The sequence below is a fragment of the Salvelinus fontinalis genome, chromosome 29 (genome assembly GCF_029448725.1).
Source record: "Salvelinus fontinalis isolate EN_2023a chromosome 29, ASM2944872v1, whole genome shotgun sequence".
Taxonomy (NCBI): domain Eukaryota; kingdom Metazoa; phylum Chordata; class Actinopteri; order Salmoniformes; family Salmonidae; genus Salvelinus; species Salvelinus fontinalis.
The window spans coordinates 28533699-28556018 of NC_074693.1; the positions used below are offsets into that span (position 1 = coordinate 28533699).

Sequence of the window (22320 nt, forward strand, 5' to 3'; positions counted from 1 at the left end):
GATTTGTGACCTGTTGCCACAAGAAAAGGTCAACCAGTGAAGAACAAACAACATTGTAAATACAACCCATATTTATGATTATTTATTTTCCATTTTGTACTTTAACCATTTGCACATCGTTACAACACTGCATATAGACATATGACACTTGAAATGTCTATTATTTTGCAACTTGTGATATTTACTGTTCACTTTATTGTTTATTTCACTTTGGTTTGTTCATTTCACCATGTGTCAATAAAGCCCCTGAATTGAATTATGAGAGAGAGAGAGAGACACAGGATTTCCTTAACCGTGACTCATAATTTTAAATTGTGCAGTGAGGCTTTCTAATCAAGGACAAATGCAAATACTGATTGGCACAGATACTGATTGGCACAGATACTGATTGACACAGATACTGATTGACACAGATACTGATTGACACAGATACTGATTGACACAGATACTGATTGGCACAGATACTGATTGGCACAGATACTGATTGACACAGATACTGATTGACACAGATACTGATTGACACAGATACTGATTGACACAGATACTGATTGACACAGATACATTCTTGTAGGGCTCTTGCCCTTTCCTTAGATGACCTCCATTTCACATGTTCCCTACAATGTGGTTCCTCTTAATCCATTCATAAATATCAAAGCATAGCCCATACTTCTGTTACATTTATCAACGTCCTCCCCTAGTCATGAAGGAGATGGGACAAGGAAAGGAGAAAAGCAAAGTAGACCAAGAAGGTTATGTCTGGTTCCCTCACCATCTCTGCGTTCTCTCTGCTGAGGTTCTTGAGTTTCTCCTCCATGCGCTGCAGAGTCTGCAGGAGGTCATCGTTCTTCTTCGACATCCTCTTATACTTATCTAAGAGTGGCTTCATCTGACTCTCTGACTCACGCACCCGCTTCAACTGACAGATGAAGGGAGAGATGGAAGGAGAAAGAGAAAAAGTTATTTTCACATACCTGCATATTTCCATAACATCTCTTCAATGTTCCCATAATGTCCCTACAATGTTCCGTTATCCACCAGGTTATTTTCTGCAGGTGTGTGGTAATCACCAGTTCATTCCTCTCATCTGCCAGCAGGGTGTTTCTGTCCTCCAGCTTCCTGGTAACAGAGTGGAGCTCAGCTATCTTCAGCTGGAACCTCCTCGCATCCCGAAGATCTTCTACCTCCTGAGAGAGAGAGGGGGGAATATATAGATAGATAGAGAGAGAGGGGGGTAGAGAGAGAGAGAGAGAGAGAGAGAGGGGGTAGAGAGAGAGAGAGAGAGAGGGGTAGAGAGAGAGAGAGAGGGGTAGAGAGAGAGAGAGAGGGGTAGAGAGAGAGAGAGAGGGGTAGAGAGAGAGAGAGAGGGGTAGAGAGAGAGAGAGAGGGGTAGAGAGAGAGAGAGAGAGAGAGAGAGGGGTAGAGAGAGAGAGGGGTAGAGAGAGAGAGGGGTAGAGAGAGAGAGAGGGGTAGAGAGAGAGAGAGAGAGAGAGAGAGAGAGAGAGAGAGAGAGAGAGCGAGAGCGAGAGAGGGAGATATATATATATATAGAGAGAGCGAGGGAGATATATATATATAGAGAGAGAGAGAGCGAGAGAGAGCAGGGGGGTAGAGAGAGCGCGAGAGAGAGAGGGGGAGATATATATATATATAGAGAGAGAGCGAGAAAGAGCAGGGGGGTAGAGAGAGGGGGGAGATATATAGAGAGAGAGAGAGCGAGAAAGAGCAGGGGGGTAGAGAGAGGGGGGAGATATATAGAGAGAGAGAGAGCAAGAGAGAGCGAGAGAGAGAGAGAGAGAGAGGGGGGGGGTATGAGGGGGGGAGCGAGAGAGAGAGAAATGGAGGAGATATATATATAGAGAGAGAGAGCGAGAAAGAGCAGGGGGGTAGAGAGAGGGGGGAGATATATATAGAGAGAGAGAGCAAGAGAGAGCGAGAGAGAGAGAGGGGGGGTATATATGAGGGGGGGAGTGAGAGAGAGAGAAATGGAGGAGATAAATCAGGCATAAAGACAATGTGTGAATAAGCTGACCACCAGGTTTTTGGAAAATGCCATGCCAGTCAAATGAGAGTATTTGTTTATTTATTTAACCTTTATTTAACCAGGTAAAACCCATTGAGGTTAAAAACCTATTTTGCGTGGGCGACCTGTCAAAGGCAAAACAGGGAAATAGCAGTGTCCATAAAACATTACAGAAAAATACAGAATACACACAAAGGACAAAGTGTCACAAGTTAAAGATACAATTGAAGATTAGAAACAACTGCAGTTATCACAAACAGTGTTGTCGATCAGAGTCTTAAAAACAGACAAGGACACAAACTCCCCTAACTTTAGAATCTTCTGAAGCATGTATCAAGATGAAGGGGCATTATGGGAAAAAAAAATGTTTCCCCATCTCAGTTCTATATATATATATTATATATATATATTATATACTATATTGAGCGACTGATCTGTGTGTGTGTGTGTGTGTGTGTGTGTGTGTTAGTGTGTGTGTGTGTGTGTGTGTGTGTGTGTGTGTGTGTGTGTGTGTGTGTGTGTGTGTGTGTGTGTGTGTGTGTGTGTGTGTGTGTACCTGCATGCGTGCGTGTGTATTTTCATGGGGCTGCCCTCACCTGGTTGTTGAGGTAATCAGAGGTGTCCCCCAGGGTAGGGACCACCTCTCTCTTGGGGCTGCCGTGATGCCTCTCTGCCTCCCTGACATGACCCAGCTGCTCATCCAGAGCCTCCTTCTGCAGCTGGAGCTTCTGGGCATAACCAGCCTGCACCCCCAGCTCCCTCTCCAACGCTGACACCACACGGTCCTTCCCCTTCAGCTCATCCATCTAGTGAGAGGACAGATGGAAGGGTGGAGAAAAGGTGAGAGAGACAAATATAGTGAAGAGAGATGGGAGGAGAGAGAGAATGAGAGAGAGAGAAATATAGTGAAGAGAGATGGGAGGATGGAGAGAGAGAGACACATATAGTGAAGAGAGATGGGAGAAGAGAGAGAGAGACACACATATAGTGAAGAGAGATGGGAGGATGGAGAGAAGAGAGAAGAGAGAGACAAATATAGTGAAGAGAGATGGGAGGAGAGAGAGAGACAAATATAGTGAAGAGAGATGGGAGGATGGAGAGAAGGAGAGAGAGACAAATATAGTGAAGAGAGACGGGAGAAGAAAAGGTGAGAGAGACAAATATAGTGAAGAGAGATGGGAAGAGAGAGAGACAAATATAGTGAAGAGAGATGGGAGGAGAGAGAGAGACAAATATAGTGAAGAGAGATGGGAGGAGAGCGAGACAAATATAGTGAAGAGAGATGGGAGGAGAGCGAGACAAATATAGTGAAGAGAGATGGGAGGAGAGAGAGAGACAAATATAGTGAAGAGAGATGGGAGGAGAGCGAGACAAATATAGTGAAGAGAGATGGGAGGAGAGAGAGAGACAAATATAGTGAAGAGAGATGGGAGGAGAGAGAGACAAATATAGTGAAGAGAGATGGGAGGAGAGCGAGACAAATATAGTGAAGAGAGATGGGAGGATGGAGAGAAGGAGAGAGACACAAATACAGTGAAGAAAGATGGGAGGATGAAGAGAAGAAGGAGAGAGACAAATATAGTGAAGAGAGATGGGAGGATGGAGAGAAGGAGAGAGAGAGACAAATATAGTGAAGAGAGATGGGAGGAGAGCGAGACAAATATAGTGAAGAGAGATGGGAGGATGGAGAGAAGGAGAGAGACACAAATATAGTGAAGAGAGATGGGAGGATGAAGAGAAGGAGAGAGAGAGACAAATATAGTGAAGAGAGATGGGAGGATGGAGAGAAGAAGGAGAGAGACAAATATAGTGAAGAGAGATGGGAGGATGGAGAGAAGAAGGAGAGAGACAAATATAGTGAAGAGAGATGGGAGGATGAAGAGAAGGAGAGAGAGAGACAAATATAGTGAAGAGAGATGGGAGGAGAGCGAGACAAATATAGTGAAGAGAGATGGGAGGATGAAGAGAAGGAGAGAGAGACAAATACAGTGAAGAGAGATGGGAGGATGAAGAGAAGGAGAGAGAGAGACAAATATAGTGAAGAGAGATGGGAGGATGGAGAGAAGAAGGAGAGAGACAAATATAGTGAAGAGAGATGGAGGATGGAGAGAAGAAGGAGAGAGAGACAAATACAGTGAAGAGAGATGGAGGATGAAGAGAAGAAGGAGAGAGAGACAAATATAGTGAAGAGAGATGGAGGATGGAGAGAAGAAGGAGAGAGAGAGAGAGAGAGAGAGAGACAAATACAGTGAAGAGAGATGGGAGGATGGAGAGAAGAAGGAGAGAGAGACAAATACAGTAAAGAGAGATGGGAGGATGGAGAGAGAGAGACACATATAGTGAAGAGAGATGGGAGGATGGAGAGAGAGAGACACATATAGTGAAGAGAGATGGGAGAAGAGAGAGAGAGACACACATATAGTGAAGAGAGATGGGAGGATGGAGAGAAGAGAGAAGAGAGAGACAAATATAGTGAAGAGAGATGGGAGGAGAGAGAGAGACAAATATAGTGAAGAGAGATGGGAGGATGGAGAGAAGGAGAGAGAGACAAATATAGTGAAGAGAGACGGGAGAAGAAAAGGTGAGAGAGACAAATATAGTGAAGAGAGATGGGAAGAGAGCGAGACAAATATAGTGAAGAGAGATGGGAGGAGAGAGAGACAAATATAGTGAAGAGAGATGGGAGGAGAGCGAGACAAATATAGTGAAGAGAGATGGGAGGAGAGCGAGACAAATATAGTGAAGAGAGATGGGAGGAGAGAGAGAGACAAATATAGTGAAGAGAGATGGGAGGAGAGAGAGACAAATATAGTGAAGAGAGATGGGAGGAGAGCGAGACAAATATAGTGAAGAGAGATGGGAGGATGGAGAGAAGGAGAGAGACACAAATACAGTGAAGAAAGATGGGAGGATGAAGAGAAGAAGGAGAGAGACAAATATAGTGAAGAGAGATGGGAGGATGGAGAGAAGGAGAGAGAGAGACAAATATAGTGAAGAGAGATGGGAGGAGAGCGAGACAAATATAGTGAAGAGAGATGGGAGGATGGAGAGAAGGAGAGAGACACAAATATAGTGAAGAGAGATGGGAGGATGAAGAGAAGGAGAGAGAGAGACAAATATAGTGAAGAGAGATGGGAGGATGGAGAGAAGAAGGAGAGAGACAAATATAGTGAAGAGAGATGGGAGGATGGAGAGAAGAAGGAGAGAGACAAATATAGTGAAGAGAGATGGGAGGATGAAGAGAAGGAGAGAGAGAGACAAATATAGTGAAGAGAGATGGGAGGAGAGCGAGACAAATATAGTGAAGAGAGATGGGAGGATGAAGAGAAGGAGAGAGAGACAAATACAGTGAAGAGAGATGGGAGGATGAAGAGAAGGAGAGAGAGAGACAAATATAGTGAAGAGAGATGGGAGGATGGAGAGAAGAAGGAGAGAGACAAATATAGTGAAGAGAGATGGAGGATGGAGAGAAGAAGGAGAGAGAGAGAGAGAGAGAGAGAGACAAATACAGTGAAGAGAGATGGGAGGATGGAGAGAAGAAGGAGAGAGAGACAAATACAGTAAAGAGAGATGGGAGGATGAAGAGAAGAAGGAGAGAGAGACAAATATAGTGAAGAGAGATGGAGGATGGAGAGAAGAAGGAGAGAGAGAGAGAGAGAGAGAGAGACAAATACAGTGAAGAGAGATGGGAGGATGGAGAGAAGAAGGAGAGAGAGACAAATACAGTAAAGAGAGATGGGAGGATGAAGAGAAGAAGGAGAGAGAGACAAATATAGTGAAGAGAGATGGGAGGATGGAGAGAAGGAGAGAGAGAGAGACAAATATAGTGAAGAGAGATGGGAGGAGAGAGAGAGACAAATATAGTGAAGAGAGATGGGAGGATGAAGAGAAGAAGGAGAGAGAGACAAATAGTGAAGAGAGATGGGAGGATGGAGAGAAGGAGAGAGAGAGAGACAAATATAGTGAAGAGAGATGGGAGGAGAGAGAGAGACAAATATAGTGAAGAGAGATGGGAGGATGAAGAGAAGAAGAAGAGAGACAAATACAGTGAAGAGAGATGGGAGGAGAGAGAGAGACAAATATAGTGAAGAGAGATGGGAGGATGGAGAGAAGGAGAGAGAGAGTGTGACAGTGAGAGTGAGACAGAGAGAAAAGGTAACATCTTCACTCTATAACTCTTTAGCCTCATCTCCAGCTGCTCTCAATTCAATTCAATTCAAGGGCCTTTATTGGCATGGGAAACATGTGTTAACATTGCCAAAGCAAGTGAGGTAATAATAATATACAAAAGTGAAAAATGAACAGTAAACATTACACATACAGAAGTTTCAAAGCAATAAAGACATTACAAATGTCATATTATATATATACAGTGTTGTAACAATGTACAAATGGTTAAAGTACACAAGGGAAAATAAATAACCATAAATATGGGTTGTATTTACAATGGTGTTTGTTCTTCACTGGTTGCCCTTTTCTTGTGGCAACAGGTCACAAATCTTGCTGCTGTGATGGCACACTGTGGAATTTCACCCTGTAGATATGGGAGTTTATCAAACTTGGATATGTTTTTGAATTCTTTGCGTATCTGTGTGATCTGAGGGAAATATGTGTCTCTAATATGGTCATACATTGGGCAGGAGGTTAGGAAGTGCAGCTCAGTTTCCACCTCATTTTGTGGGCAGTGTGCACATAGCCTGTCTTCTCTTGAGAGCCATGTCTGCCTACGGCGGCCTTTCTCAATAGCAAGGCTATGCTTACTGAGTCTGTACATAGTCAAAGCTTTCCTTAAGTTTGGGTCAGTCATAGTGGTCAGGTATTCTGCCACTGTGTACTCTCTGTTTAGGGCCAAATAGCATTCTAGTTTGCTCTGTTTCTTTGTTAATTCTTTCCAATGTGTCAAGTAATTATCTTTTTGTTTTCTCATGATTTGGTTGGATCTAATTGTGCTGTTGTCCTGGGGCTCTGTGTGGTGTGTTTGTGAACAGAGCCCTAGGACCAGCTTGCTTAGGGGACTCTTCTCCAGGTTCATTTCTCTGTAGGTGATGGCTTTATTATGGAAGGTTTGGGAATCGCTTCCTTTTAGGTGGTTGTAGAATTTAACGTCTCTTTTCTGGATTTTGATAATTAGTGGGTATCGGCCTAATTCTGCTCTGCATGCATTATTTGGTGTTCTACGTTGTAACCGGGGGATATTTTTGCAGAATTCTGCATGCAGAGTCTCAATTTGGTGTTTGTCCCATTTTGTGAAGTCTTGGTTGGTGAGCGGACCCCAGACCTCACAACCATAAAGGGCAATGGGCTCTATGACTGATTCAAGTATTTTTAGCCAGATCCTAATTGGTATGTTGAACTGTATGTTCCTTTTGATGGCATAGAATGCCCTTCTTGCCTTGTCTCTCAGATCGTTCACAGCTTTGTGGAAGTTACCTGTTTCCCATGCCAATAAAGCCCCTTGAATTGAATTGAATTGAGAGCAGCTGGAGATGAGGCTAAAGAGTTATAGAGTGAAGATGTTACCTGCTCTCCCTCTCATTCTCCAACCCATTGCTCTCCTCCTTCCAAACCAGCTCATTATTCTCCAACTACAGACTAGGGCCCCAACAAATTATATCACACCAACATTGTTGAGAGAAATTCATTCACGAATCTTAGTTCACACTCCCCCCGTTCTTCTCTCAGCCTGTCCTCATCTCACTCCCTTCCGTCTCACTCCCTTCCGTCTCACTCCCTTCCGTCTCACTCCCTTCCGTCTCACTCCCTTCCGTCTCACTCCCTTCCGTCTCACTCCCTTCCGTCTCACTCCCTTCCGTCTCACTCCCTTCCGCCTCACTCCCTTCCGTCTCACTCCCTTCCGTCTCACTCCCTTCCGTCTCACTCCCTTCCATCTCACTCCCTCCCGTCTCACTCCCTCCCGTCCCACTCCCTCCCGTCTCACTCCCTCCCGTCTCACTCCCTTCCGTCTCACTCCCTTCCGTCTCACTCCCTTTCTGTTTCCTTGTGAAATAATATAGCCGTGGCTGTAAAGGTTACAGCTGCAGAGATCTCTTTTCTGGCCCTGTTTTCCCACTGCTCTTCTGTGCTGTAGTTAATCAGTCTCTCTGTTATCTGGGTCTCTGTTAAATACAACTGGAGATCAACATAGTGCAATTCAAGCTCTCCGTCAGATTACTACAGTAAGTTAAAGATAAACTTCAGTAGAAGTACATACGCGGAACAGAATGAGAGAACGAGATCTATTGTTAGACAGTGGTTTCCATTTCAGTTAGCTATGGTTAATGATTTATATGGTTTATGGTTCTAATTTGGATTGTAGTTTGGTTCACTTTCAGGTCACTCACCAGACCAGACACTCCAGTCTCGCACATGGACTTTGTGTGATGTGGGTTAGGATCAATCAGGAGTTATGATTTGTGGTCGGGGTCATGGTTTGCAGACAGGCACGTGGTGTGCGATCACGTTACGGTCGACTCACCACCCGGCGGATGTCTCTCTCGCAGTCTCTCTTGATGCGGTTGATCTCATCCTGGTGCTGCTGGTAGGCTGTTCGGAGGTCGGCTGCTTTGGCCTTGTCTGCCTGCAGCGTGTTGGACAGAGCCTCCTCAACCTGCTTCCGTGCTGTCTCCTGCTTCAGGACCTGGGGGGAACACAGCGTCACACTGTCCATCTAGTATACACTTCAAGTATACGCCCCCTGAAGCAATTAAGATGATTGGGGACATAGTAATGTCACGTGACTTTTAGAAACAAAGAAGATGATCTGAACAACAACTTAAGACCAGACTAAACACAGGCTTGAAACTTCAGACCAGACTAAACACAGGCTTGAAACTTCAGACCAGACTAAACACAGGCTTGAAACTTCAGACCAGACTAAACACAGGCTTGAAACTTCTTATTCTGAAAACAAGGCATCTACCTGTGAGGGGAGTCTAGCTGGTAGTAGAAGGAATTAACAGTAGCCTGACCCACACCAGGCTAGGATTCTGATTGGCCATGGGGTAAAAAAACCACTGTGCAAATACCACAATGCAGGTTTCATATTGAGACCCCAAGCCAGCCTACCTCCTGCTGTAGTCTGAGTCTCTCCCCATCGAAGGCCCTCCTGGCCTCCTCCCGGGCCTCTCCTAGCAGGGCACTCTTCAGCTTGTCCGCAGCCCCGTCCCTCAGCGCGTGGACCAGCCCCTGCAGCCGGTGCACTTCCCCGTCGCGGATCTTAATGGTACGCGCCAGCTCCAACTCGTGTTGCCGTGCCAACGCCTCGCGGGCGGCGGCCAGCTCGCGGAGCTTCTCCTCGTGCAGTTTGGCGCGGAGGTCGGTGAGGACCACCGTGTGTTTGTGTTGTTCCAGTTCCCTGGCTTGCCTCTGCTCCTGGAGACGCTCTCTCAGCTTAGATACCTACTCAGGGGAGGAGAGGAGCGTGGAATAGAGGAGAGGAGAGGGAGAGGGGAGGGAGAGGAGAGGGGAGGGAGAGGAGAGGGGAGGGAGAGGAGCGTGGGATAGAGGAGGGAGAGGAGAGGAGGGTGGGATAGAGGAGAGGAGAGGGAGAGGGAGAGGAGAGGAGGGTGGGATAGAGGAGAGGAGAGGAGGGTGGGATAGAGGAGAGGAGAGGAGAGGGGAGGGAGAGGAGCGTGGGATAGAGGAGGGAGAGGAAAGGAGGGTGGGATAGAGGAGAGGAGAGGGAGAGGGAGAGGAGAGGAGAGGAGAGCGTGGAGGGAGAGGAGAGGGGAGGAGAGGAGGGTGGGATAGAGGAGAGGGGAGGAGAGGAGCGTGGAGGGAGAGGAGAGGGGAGGAGAGGAGGGTGGGATAGAGGAGAGGGGAGGGAGAGGAGGGTGGGATAGAGGAGCGGGGAGGGAGAGGAGGGTGGGATAGAGGAGAGGGGAGGAGAGGAGGGTGGGATAGAGGAGAGGAGCGTGGAGGGAGAGGAGAGGGGAGGGAGGGATAGAGGAGAGGGGAGGGAGAGGAGGGTGGGATAGAGGAGAGGGGAGGGAGAGGAGGGTGGGATAGAGGAGAGGGGAGGGAGAGGGGAGGGAGAGGAGGGTGGGATAGAGGAGAGGGGAGGGAGAGGAGGGTGGGATAGAGGAGAGGGGAGGGAGAGGAGGGTGGGAAAGAGGAGAGGGGAGGAGAGGAGGGTGGGATAGAGGAGAGGGGAGGGAGAGGAGGGTGGGATAGAGGAGAGGGGAGGGAGAGGAGGGTGGGATAGAGGAGAGGGGAGGGAGAGGAGGGTGGGATAGAGGAGAGGGGAGGAGAGAGACAAATGGGAGGAAAAGGAGGAGAGAGACAAATGGGATGAAGAGAAGGAGAGAAAGAGTGACGTTTGTAAGGGAATAGGAAAAAGACAGATAATGATTCTTAATAGTATCATTAACAGTAGATCACAAAAGACCAACAGATAATGATATCATTATCAACATCATCAATTGCATCCTTATCATCATCAGAGGGGAGGGGCCTACCTTGCCCTTCTCCTGCTGCATTTCTATCTGGAGGTCCATCAGCTTGTTCCGAAACTCCTCATTGGCTGTCTGCGCAAAATCGCCCATGACCTCAATCCTCTCCTTGCCGCGTGTCTTCTTGGGATGCGGAGCTGAGGTGTGCGTGGTCGATGACATTGTGCTCCGTCCGCCCAATTAGTGGGTACAGCTCAGAGTGGATGAGGAAGTGGAGGAGAGGAGAGTCAGGCGCTGCTCTTCCTCCCCACACAGCCTTCCCTATGTACCTTCATCATCCTCATCCTCATCTACATCACTGGCTGGGGATCCCCGTCTGTCCTGCAGACAGGGAAAAAGAGAGCGAGAGAAAGAGAGCGAGGAGCAACAGATTAGTAACAGCACTGAGTATGTTTACATGCACACTAATAATTCAATATTAAACTGATTATGGCAGTAGGCCGAGTATGGCAATAGTCATGTAAACACTTTACTCTGCCTCTCTTCAATCGGCGTAAGGTCAAATTGAAGTAAGCACACGCCGATTAAAACACCTGGTTTTCTAAACATATTTTCTAATTGTTAGGACATGTAAACAGGCTGAATCAGAGTTCCTGCTGTGTATTTGATCTGCACATGTGGCAGCACCAGTAGCACAAGCCTCCCTCTTTAGCGCGAGTAAAGTAAGTTCTGAAAACTGAAAGTAGGCATTTTAGAAATAGTTCTCATACAAACTGTCACGTTCTGACCTTAGTTCCTTTTTATGTCTTTATTTTAGTTTGGTCAGGGTGTGAGTTGGGGTGGGCATTCTATGTTGTTTTTCTATGTTTTGTTCTGTATGTTATATTTCTATGTGTTTGGCCAAGTATCGTTCTCAATCAGAGGCAGGTGTCAGTCGGAGCCATATTTAGGTAGCCAGTTTTCTATTGTGTTTTGTGGGTGATTGTTTCCTGTGTTAGTGTTTGCACCATATGGTACTGTTTCCGTTTTCATTTATTCTCTTGTTATTTTGTATTCATTCTAGATTAAATGATATTATGGATATGTACCACGCTGCATTTTGGTCCTCCTCTCCCTGCACCAGACGAGAATCGTTACAGAATCACCCACCAACCAAGGACCAAGCAGCGTGGTAAACGGGAGCAGAGGATTCTGGACTCATGGCCATGGGAAGAGATACTAGACGGTAAGGGACCCTGGGCACAGGCTGGGGAATATCGCCGCCCCAAGGAAGAACTGGAGGCAGCGAAAGCTGAGCGGCGGCGATATGAGGAGGCAGCACGGCAGCGCGACAGGCACGAGAGGCAGCCCCCCCAAAAATGGGAGGAGGCACACGGGGAGTGTGGCAGAGTCAGGTTGGAGACCTGAGCACACTCCTCGTGCTTATCGTAAGCAGCGCGTTACTGGTCAGGCACCGTGTTATGCGGTTAAGCGCACGGTGTCAACAGTACGCGTTCATAGCCCGGAGCACTATAGGCCAGCCCCCCGCAAGTGCCATGCGAAAGTGGGCATCCAGCCAGGGCGTGTTGTGCCAGCTCAGCGTGTCTGGTATCCGGTACGCCATTTCGGCCCAGGGTATCCTGCGCCGGATCTGCGTGCTATGTCCCCGGGGCGCTGGGAGGGTGCAGTGCGTCCTATGCCTGCGCTCCGCTCGTGCCGGGCGAATGTGGGAATTGAGTCTATGGGAGAGGTGTGAGTGGTATGCACCAGATCTCCAGTGCTCACTCACAGCCCGGTTCAACCTGTGCCTCCTCTAAGCACCAGGCCTCCTGTAGGTCTCCCCAGCCTGGTGGGTCCTGTGGCAGGCCCACGCACCAGGCTGTCTCTCCGTCTCCTCCCTCCAGGTTCTCTCTCGAGGCCAGAGCCGCCCGCCAGTCCGGAGATGCCAGAGCCGCCGCCTCTCAGTCCAGAGGCGCCCCTCAGTCCGCTACAGTCAGGAGAACCCGACAGCCAAGAGAGCGCCCGACGGCCAAGAGAGCGCCCGACGGCCAAGAGAGCGCCCTACGGCCAAGAGAGCGCCCTACGGCCAAGAGCGCCCGACGGCCAAGAGAGAGCCCGACGGCCAAGAGCGCCCTACGGCAAAGAGAGAGCCCTACGGCCAAGAGCGCCCGACGGCCAAGAGCGCCCGACGGCCAAGAGAGAGCCCGACGGCCAAGAGAGAACCCCCACGGGCCAAGAGAGAACCCCCACGGGCCAAGAGAGAACCCCCACAGCCAAGAGAGAACCCCCACAGCCAAGAGAGAACCCCCACAGCCAAGAGAGAACCCCCACAGCCAAGAGAGAACCCCCACAGCCAAGAGAGAACCCCCACAGCCAAGAGAGAACCCCCACAGCCAAGAGAGAACCCCCACAGCCAAGAGAGAACCCCCACAGCCAAGAGAGAACCCCCACAGCCAAGAGAGAACCCCCACAGCCAAGAGAGAACCCCCACAGCCAAGAGAGAACCCCCACAGCCAAGAGAGAACCCCCACAGCCAAGAGAGAACCCCCACAGCCAAGAGAGAACCCCCACAGCCAAGAGAGAACCCCCACAGCCAAGAGAGAACCCCCACAGCCAAGAGAGAACCCCCACAGCCAAGAGAGAACCCCCACAGCCAAGAGAGAACCCCCACAGCCAAGAGAGAACCCCCACAGCCAAGAGAGAACCCCCACAGCCAAGAGAGAACCCCCACAGCCAAGAGAGAACCCCCACAGCCAAGAGAGAACCCCCACAGCCAAGAGAGAACCCCCACAGCCAAGAGAGAACCCCCACAGCCAAGAGAGAACCCCCACAGCCAAGAGAGAACCCCCACAGCCAAGAGAGAACCCCCACAGCCAAGAGAGAACCCCCACAGCCAAGAGAGAACCCCCACAGCCAAGAGAGAACCCCCACAGCCAAGAGAGAACCCCCACAGCCAAGAGAGAACCCCCACAGCCAAGAGAGAACCCCCACAGCCAAGAGAGAACCCCCACAGCCAAGAGAGAACCCCCACAGCCAAGAGAGAACCCCCACAGCCAAGAGAGAACCCCCACAGCCAAGAGAGAACCCCCACAGCCAAGAGAGAACCCCCACAGCCAAGAGAGAACCCCCACAGCCAAGAGAGAACCCCCACAGCCAAGAGAGAACCCCCACAGCCAAGAGAGAACCCCCACAGCCAAGAGAGAACCCCACAGCCAAGCGAGAGCCACACAGCCAAGCGAGAGCCACACAGCCAAGCGAGAGCCACACAGCCAAGAGAGAGCCACACAGCCAAGAGAGAGCCACACAGCCAAGAGAGAGCCACATAGCCAAGAGAGAGCCACATAGCCAAGAGAGAGCCACATAGCCAAGAGAGAGCCACATAGCCAAGAGAGAGCCACATAGCCAAGAGAGAGCCCTACAGCCAAGAGAGAGCCCTACAGCCAAGAGAGAGCCCTACAGCCAAGAGAGAGCCCTACAGCCAAGAGAGAGCCCTACAGCCAAGAGAGAGCCCTACAGCCAAGAGAGAGCCCTACAGCCAAGAGAGAGCCCTACAGCCAAGAGAGAGCCCTACAGCCAAGAGAGAGCCCTACAGCCAAGAGAGAGCCCTACAGCCAAGAGAGAGCCCTACAGCCAAGAGAGAGCCCTACAGCCAAGAGAGAGCCCTACAGCCAAGAGAGAGCCCTACAGCCAAGAGAGAGCCCTACAGCCAAGAGAGAGCCCTACAGCCAAGAGAGAGCCCTACAGCCAAGCGAGAGCCCTACAACCAAGCGAGAGCCCTACAACCAAGAGAGAGCCCTACAACCAAGAGAATAATAGAGCCAAGAGAGAGCACTGAACCCTACTGCCAACAGAACCCTACAGCCAACAGAACCACATAGCCAAGAGAGAGCCACATAGCCAAGAGAGAGCCCTACAGCCAAGAGAGAGCCCTACAGCCAAGAGAGAGCCCAGAGAGAGCACTGAACCCTACGGCCAACAGAACCCTACAGCCAACAGAACCACATAGCCAAGAGAGAGCCACATAGCGAAGAGAGAGCCCTACAGCCAAGAGAGAGCCCTACAGCCAAGAGAGAGCCCTACAGCCAAGAGAGAGCCCTACAGCCAAGAGAGAGCCCTGCAGCCAAGAGAGAGCCCTACAGCCAAGAGAGAGCCCTACAGCCAAGAGAGAACATTTCAGCCAAGAGAGAACATTTCAGCCAAGAGAGAACATTTCAGCCAAGAGAGCCCTACAGCCAAGAGAGCCCTACAGCCAAGAGAGCCCTACAGCCAAGAGAACCCAATAGCCAAGAGAGAACCTATTGCCAAGAGAGAACCCAATAGCCAAGAGAGAACCCAACAGCCAAGAGTGACATATAGCCAAGAGAGCCACATAGCCTAGAAAGCCCTACAGCCAAGAGGCAGCCCTACAGCCAAGAGGCAGCCCTACAGCCAAGAGGCAGCCCTACAGCCAAGAGAGAGCCCTACAGCCAAGAGAGAGCCCTACAGCCAAGAGAGAGCCCTACAGCCAAGAGAGAGCCCTACAGCCAAGAGAGAGCCCTACAGCCAAGAGAGAGCCCTACAGCCAAGAGAGAGCCCTACAGCCAAGAGAGAGCCCTACAGCCAAGAGAGAGCCCTACAGCCAAGAGAGAGCCCTACAGCCAAGAGAGAGCCCTACAGCCAAGAGAGAGCCCTACAGCCAACAGAACCCTACAGCCAAGAGGCAGCCCTACAGCCAAGAGGCAGCCCTACAGCCAAGAGAGAGCCCTACAGCCAAGAGAGAGCCCTACAGCCAAGAGAGAGCCCTACAGCCAAGAGAGAGCCCTACAGCCAAGAGAGAGCCCAGAGAGAGCACTGAACCCTACGGCCAACAGAACCCTACAGCCAACAGAACCACATAGCCAAGAGAGAGCCACATAGCCAAGAGAGAGCCCTACAGCCAAGAGAGAGCCCTACAGCCAAGAGAGAGCCCTACAGCCAAGAGAGAGCCCTACAGCCAAGAGAGAGCCCTACAGCCAAGAGAGAGCCCTGCAGCCAAGAGAGAGCCCTGCAGCCAAGAGAGAGCCCTGCAGCCAAGAGAGAACATTTCAGCCAAGAGAGAACATTTCAGCCAAGAGAGAACATTTCAGCCAAGAGAGCCCTACAGCCAAGAGAGCCCTACAGCCAAGAGAGCCCTACAGCCAAGAGAGAGCCCTACAGCCAAGAGAGAGCCCTACAGCCAAGAGAGAGCCCTACAGCCAAGAGAGAGCCCTACAGCCAAGAGAGAGCCCTACAGCCAAGAGAGAGCCCTACAGCCAAGAGAGAACCCTACAGCCAAGAGAGAACCCTACAGCCAAGAGAGAGCACTACACCCAAGAGAGAGCACTACACCCAAGAGACCCCTACAACCAAGAGAATCCTAAAGCCAAGAGAGAGCACTGAACCCTACGGCCAACAGAACCCTACGGCCAACAGAACCCTACAGCCAAAAGAGAGCCCTACTGCCAAAAGAGAGCCCTACTGCCAAGAGAGAGCCCGAAAGCCAAGAGAGCCCTACAGCCAAGAGAGAGCCCTACAGCCAAGAGAGAGCCCTACAGCCAAGAGAGAGCCCTACAGCCAAGAGAGAGCCCTACAGCCAATAGAACCCTACTGCAAAGAGAACCCCATAGCCAGGAGAACCCTACTGCCAAAAGAACCCTACAGCCAAGAGAGCCCTATAGCCAAGTGAGCAACATGGCCTAGAGAACCCTACAGCCAAGAGAGAACCCTACTGCCAAGAGAGAACCCTACTGCCAAGAGAGAACCCTACAGCCAAGAGAAAACCCTACAGCCAAGAGAGAACCCTACAGCCAAGAGAAAACCCTACAGCCAAGAGAAAACCCTACAGCCAAGAGAAAACCCTACAGCCAAGAGAAAACCCTACAGCCAAGAGAAAACCCTACAGCCAAGAGAAAACCCTACAGCCAAGAGAAAACCCTACAGCCAAGAGAAAACCCTACAGCCAAGAGAAAACCCTACAGCCAAGAGAAAACCCTACAGCCAAGAGAAAACCCTACAGCCAAGAGAAAACCCTACAGCCAAGAGAAAACCCTACAGCCAAGAGAAAACCCTACAGCCAAGAGAAAACCCTACAGCCAAGAGAAAACCCTACAGCCAAGAGAAAACCCTACAGCCAAGAGAAAACCCTACAGCCAAGAGAAAACCCTACAGCCAAGAGAAAACCCTACAGCCAAGAGAAAACCCTACAGCCAAGAGAAAACCCTACAGCCAAGAGAAAACCCTACAGCCAAGAGAAAACCCTACAGCCAAGAGAAAACCCTACAGCCAAGAGAAAACCCTACAGCCAAGAGAAAACCCTACAGCCAAGAGAAAACCCTACAGCCAAGAGAAAACCCTACAGCCAAGAGAAAACCCTACAGCCAAGAGAAAACCCTACAGCCAAGAGAAAACCCTACAGCCAAGAGAAAACCCTAAAGCCAAGAGAAAACCCTACAGCCAAGAGAAAACCCTACAGCCAAGAGAAAACCCTACAGCCAAGAGAAAACCCAACAGCCAAGAGAAAACCCAACAGCCAAGAGAAAGCCCTACAGACAAGAGAGAGCCCTACAGACAAGAGAGAGCCCTACAGACAAGAGAGAGCCCTACTGACAAGAGAGAGCCCTACTGACAAGAGAGAGCCCTACTGACAAGAGAGAGCCCTACAGCCAAGAGAGAGCCCTACAGCCAAGAGAGAGCCCTACAGCCAAGAGAGAGCCCTACAGCCAAGAGAGAGCCCTACAGCCAAGAGACAACCCTACAACCAAGAGAGAGCCCTACAACCAAGAGAGAGCCCTACAACCAAGAGAGAGCCCTACAACCAAAAGAGAACCCTACAACCAAGAGAGAGCCCTACAACCAAGAGAGAGCCCTACAACCAAGAGAGAGCCCTACAACCAAGAGAGAGCCCTACAACCAAGAGAAACCTACAGCCAAGAGAAACCTACAGCCAAGAGAATCCTACAGCCAAGAGAATCCTACAGCCAAGAGAGCCCTATAGCCAAGAGAGAGCCCTACAGCCAAGAGAACCCTACAGCTAAGAGAGAGCCCTATAGGCAAGTGAGCAACATGGCCTAGAGAGCCCTACAGCCCAGAGAGCCCTAGAGCCCAGAGAGCCCTACAGCCCAGAGAGCCCTACAGCCCAGAGAGCCCTACAGCCCAGAGAACCCTACAGCCCAGAGAACCCTACAGCCCAGAGAACCCTACAGCCCAGAGAACCCTACAGCCCAGAGAACCCTACAGCCCAGAGAACCCTACAGCCCAGAGAGCCCCACAGCCAAGAGAGAGCCCTACAGCCAAGAGAGAGCTCTACAGCCAAGAGAGAACCGTACAGACAAGAGAGAGCCCTACAGACAAGAGAGAGCCCTACAGCCAAGAGAACCCTGCAGCTAAGAGAGAGCCCTATAGCCAAGTGAGCAACATGGCCTAGAGAGCCCAACAGCCAAGAGAGAGCCCTAGATCCAAGAGAGAGACCTACAGCCAAGAGAGAACCCTACAGCCAAGAGAGAACCCTACAGCCAAGAGACCCCTCAGCCAAGAGAACCCTACAGCCAAGAGAACCCTACAGCCAATAGAGAGCCCTACAGCCAAGAGAGAACCTTACAGCCGAGAGAACCTTAAAGCCGAGAGAACCTTACAGCCAAGAGAGAACCTTACAGCCAAGAGAGAACCTTACAGCCAAGAGAGAACCTTACAGCCAAGAGAGAACCTTACAGCCAAGAGAGAACCTTACAGCCAAGAGAGAACCTTACAGCCAAGAGAGAACCTTACAGCCAAGAGAGAACCCTACAGCCAAGAGAGAACCCTACAGCCAAGAGAGAACCCTACAGCCAAGAGAGAACCCTACAGCCAAGAGAGAACCCTACAGCCAAGAGAGAACCCTACAGCCAAGAGAGAATACTACACCCAAGAGAGAGCACTACACGCAAGAGACCCCTACAACCAAGAGAATCCTACAGCCAAGAGAGAGCACTGAACACTACGGCCAACAGAACCCTACGGCCAACAGAACCCTACAGCCAAGAGAGAGCCCTACAGCCAAGAGAGAGCCCTACAGCCAAGAGAGAGCCCTACAGCCAAGAGAGAGCCCTACAGCCAAGAGAGAGCCCTACTGCCAAGAGAACCCCATAGCCAGGAGAACCCCATAGCCAGGAGAACCCTACTGCCAAAAGAACCCTACAACCAAGAGAGCCCTATAGACAAGTGAGCAACATGGCCTAGAGAGCCCTACAGCCAAGAGAGAGACCTACACCCAAGAGAGAGACCTACACCCAAGAGAGAGACCTACACCCAAGAGAGAGACCTACACCCAAGAGAGAGCCCTACAGCCAAGAGAGAGCCCTACTGCCAAGAGAGAGCCCTACAGCCAGTAGAACCCTACAGCCAGTAGAACCCTACTGCCAAGAGAAAACCCTACTGCCAAGAGAAAACCCTACTGCCAAGAGAAAACCCTACTGCCAAGAGAAAACCCTACTGCCAAGAGAAAACCCTACTGCCAAGAGAAAACCCTACTGCCAAGAGAAAACCCTACTGCCAAGAGAAAACCCTACTGCCAAGAGAAAACCCTACTGCCAAGAGAAAACCCTACAGCCAAGAGAGAACCCAACAGCCAAGAGAACCCTACAGCCAAGAGAACCCTACAGCCAAGAGAGCCCTACAGGTAAGAGAGCCCTACAGCCAAGAGAGAGCCCTACAGCCAAGAGAGAGCCCTATAGCCAAGTGAGCAACATGGCCTAGAGAACCCTACAGCCAAGAGACCCCTCAGCCAAGAGAACCCTACAGCCAAGAGAACCCTACAGCCAATAGAGAGCCCTACAGCCAAGAGAGAACCTTACAGCCAAGAGAGAACCTTAAAGCCGAGAGAACCTTACAGCCAAGAGAGAACCTTACAGCCAAGAGAGAACCTTACAGCCAAGAGAGAACCTTACAGCCAAGAGAGAACCCTACAGCCAAGAGAGAACCCTACAGCCAAGAGAGAAACCTACAGCCAAGAGAGAAACCTACAGCCAAGAGAGAGCACTACACCCAAGAGAGAGCACTACACGCAAGAGAACCCTACGGCCAACAGAACCCTACAGCCAAGAGAGAGCCCTACAGCCAAGAGAACCCTATAGCCAAGAGAGAGCCCTACAGCCAAGAGAGAGCCCTACAGCCAAGAGAGAGCCCTACAGCCAAGAGAGAGCCCTACAGCCAAGAGAGAGCCCTACTGCCAAGAGAACCCCATAGCCAGGAGAACCCCATAGCCAGGAGAACCCCATAGCCAGGAGAACCCTACTGCCAAAAGAACCCTACAACCAAGAGAGCCCTATAGACAAGTGAGCAACATGGCCTAGAGAGCCCTACAGCCAAGAGAGAGACCTACACCCAAGAGAGAGACCTACACCCAAGAGAGAGACCTACAGCCAAGAGAGAGCCCTACTGCCAAGAGAGAGCCCTACTGTCAAGAGAGAGCCCTACAGTCAGTAGAACCCTACTGCCAAGAGAAAACCCTACTGCCAAGAGAAAACCCTACTGCCAAGAGAAAACCCTACTGCCAAGAGAAAACCCTACTGCCAAGAGAAAACCCTACTGCCAAGAGAAAACCCTACTGCCAAGAGAGAACCCTACAGCCAAGAGAGAACCCTACAGCCAAGAGAACCCTACAGCCAAGAGAACCCTACAGCCAAGAGAACCCTACAGCCAAGAGAACCCTACAGCCAAGAGAACCCTACAGCCAAGAGAACCCTACAGCCAAGAGAACCCCATAGCCAAGAGAACCCCATAGCCAAGAGAACCCTACAGCCAGTAGAACCCTACAGCCAGTAGAACCCTACTGCCAAGAGAGCTCCATAGCCAGGAGAACCCTACTGCCAAAAGAACCCTACAACCAAGAGAGCCCTATAGCCAAGTGAGCAACATGGCCTAGAGAGCCCAACAGCCAAGAGAGAGCCCTAGATCCAAGAGAGAGACCTACAGCCAAGAGAGAACCCTACAGCCAAGAGAGAACCCTACTGCCAAGAGAGAGCCCTACAGCCAGTAGAACCCTACAGCCAAGAGAGAGCCCTACACCCAGTAGAACCCTACTGCCAAGAGAACCCTACACCCAGTAGAACCCTACTGCCAAGAGAAAACCCTACTGCCAAGAGAAAACCCTACAGCCAAGAGAAAACCCTACTGCCAAGAGAAAACCCTACAGCCAAGAGAGAACCCTACAGCCAAGAGAACCCTACAGCCAAGAGAACCCTACAGCCAAGAGAACCCTACAGGTAAGAGAGCCCTACAGGTAAGAGAGCCCTACAGCCAAGAGAGAGCCCTACAGCCAAGAGAGAGCCCTATAGCCAAGTGAGCAACATGGCCTAGAGAACCCTACAGCCAAGAGACCCCTCAGCCAAGAGAACCCTACAGCCAAGAGAACCCTACAGCCAATAGAGAGCCCTACAGCCAAGAGAGAACCTTACAACCGAGAGAGCCCTACAACCAAGAGAGAGCCCAACAACCAAGAGAGAGCCCTACAACCAAGAGAGAGCCCTACAACCAAGAGAGAGCCCTACAACCAAGAGAGAGCCCTACAACCAAGAGAGAGCCCTACAACCAAGAGAGAGCCTTACAGCCAAGAGAGAACCTTACAGCCAAGAGAGAACCTTACAGCCAAGAGAGAACCTTAAGGCCAAGAGAGAACCTTAAGGCCAAGAGAGAACCTTAAGGCCAAGAGAGAACCCTACAGCCAAGAGAGAGCCCTACAGCCAAGAGAGAGCCCTACAGCCAAGAGAGAGCCCTACAGCCAAGAGAGAGCCCTACAGCCAAGAGAGAGCCCTACAGCCGAGAGAGCCCTACAGCCGAGAGAGCCCTACAGCCGAGAGAGCCCTACAGCCGAGAGAGCCCTACAGCCGAGAGAGCCCTACAGCCGAGAGAGCCCTACAACCGAGAGAGCCCTACAACCGAGAGAGCCCTACAGCCAAGAGAGAGCCCTACAGTCAAGAGAGAGCCCTACAGCCAAGAGAGAGCCCTACAGCCAAGAGAGAACCTTACAGCCAAGAGAGAACCTTACAGCCAAGAGAGAACCTTACAGCCAAGAGAGAGCCTTACAGCCAAGAGAGAGCCTTACAGCCAAGAGAGAGCCTTACAGCCAAGAGAGAACATTTCAGCCAAGAGAGCCCTACAGCCAAGAGAACCCAATAGCCAAGAGAGAACCTATTGCCAAGAGAGAACCCTACAGCCAAGAGAGAGCCCTACAGCCAAGAGAGAGCCCTACAGCCAAGAGAGAGCCCTACAGCCAAGAGAGAGCCCTACAGCCAAGAGAGAGCCCTACAGCCAAGAGAGAGCCCTACAGCCAAGAGAGAGCCCTACAGCCAAGAGAGAACCCTACAGCCAAGAGAGAGCACTACACCCAAGAGACCCCTACAACCAAGAGAATCCTAAAGCCAAGAGAGAGCACTGAACCCTACGGCCAACAGAACCCTACGGCCAACAGAACCCTACGGCCAACAGAACCCTACGGCCAACAGAACCCTACGGCCAACAGAACCCTACGGCCAACAGAACCCTACGGCCAAAAGAGAGCCCTACTGCCAAGAGAGAGCCCTACTGCCAAGAGAGAGCCCTACTGCCAAGAGAGAGCCCTACAGCCAAGAGAGAGCCCTACAGCCAAGAGAGAGCCCTACAGCCAAGAGAGAGCCCTACAGCCAAGAGAGAGCCCTACAGCCAAGAGAACCCTACAGCCAAGAGAACCCTACAGCCAAGAGAACCCTACAGCCAGTAGAACCCTACTGCAAAGAGAACCCCATAGCCAGGAGAACCCTACTGCCAAAAGAACCCTACAGCCAAGAGAGCCCTATAGCCAAGTGAGCAACATGGCCTAGAGAGCCAAACGGCCTAGAGAACCCCACTGCCAAGAGAGAGCCCTACAGCCAAGAGAACCCTACAGCCAGTAGAACCCTACTGCCAAGAGAGAACCCTACTGCC

At 50.6% G+C, this 22320-nt stretch overlaps 1 protein-coding gene across 5 annotated transcripts in view; it reads right to left on the reverse strand.

The window, feature by feature from the left end:
* The window catches only part of LOC129827776 (janus kinase and microtubule-interacting protein 1-like), a 62757-nt gene that overhangs the window by 22208 nt on the left and 18229 nt on the right, over nt 1-22320 (reverse strand). For all 5 annotated transcript variants that reach the window (XM_055888949.1, XM_055888947.1, XM_055888950.1 and 2 more), the window contains exons 2-7: nt 10477-10791; nt 9086-9418; nt 8496-8657; nt 2617-2826; nt 1068-1184; nt 770-916 (exon numbers count right to left, since the gene is read on the reverse strand). In XM_055888949.1, the coding sequence (XP_055744924.1) occupies nt 770-916; nt 1068-1184; nt 2617-2826; nt 8496-8657; nt 9086-9418; nt 10477-10632 (1125 nt within the window). In that variant the 5' untranslated portion in view covers nt 10633-10791. The remainder of the gene's footprint in view (nt 1-769; nt 917-1067; nt 1185-2616; nt 2827-8495; nt 8658-9085; nt 9419-10476; nt 10792-22320) is intronic.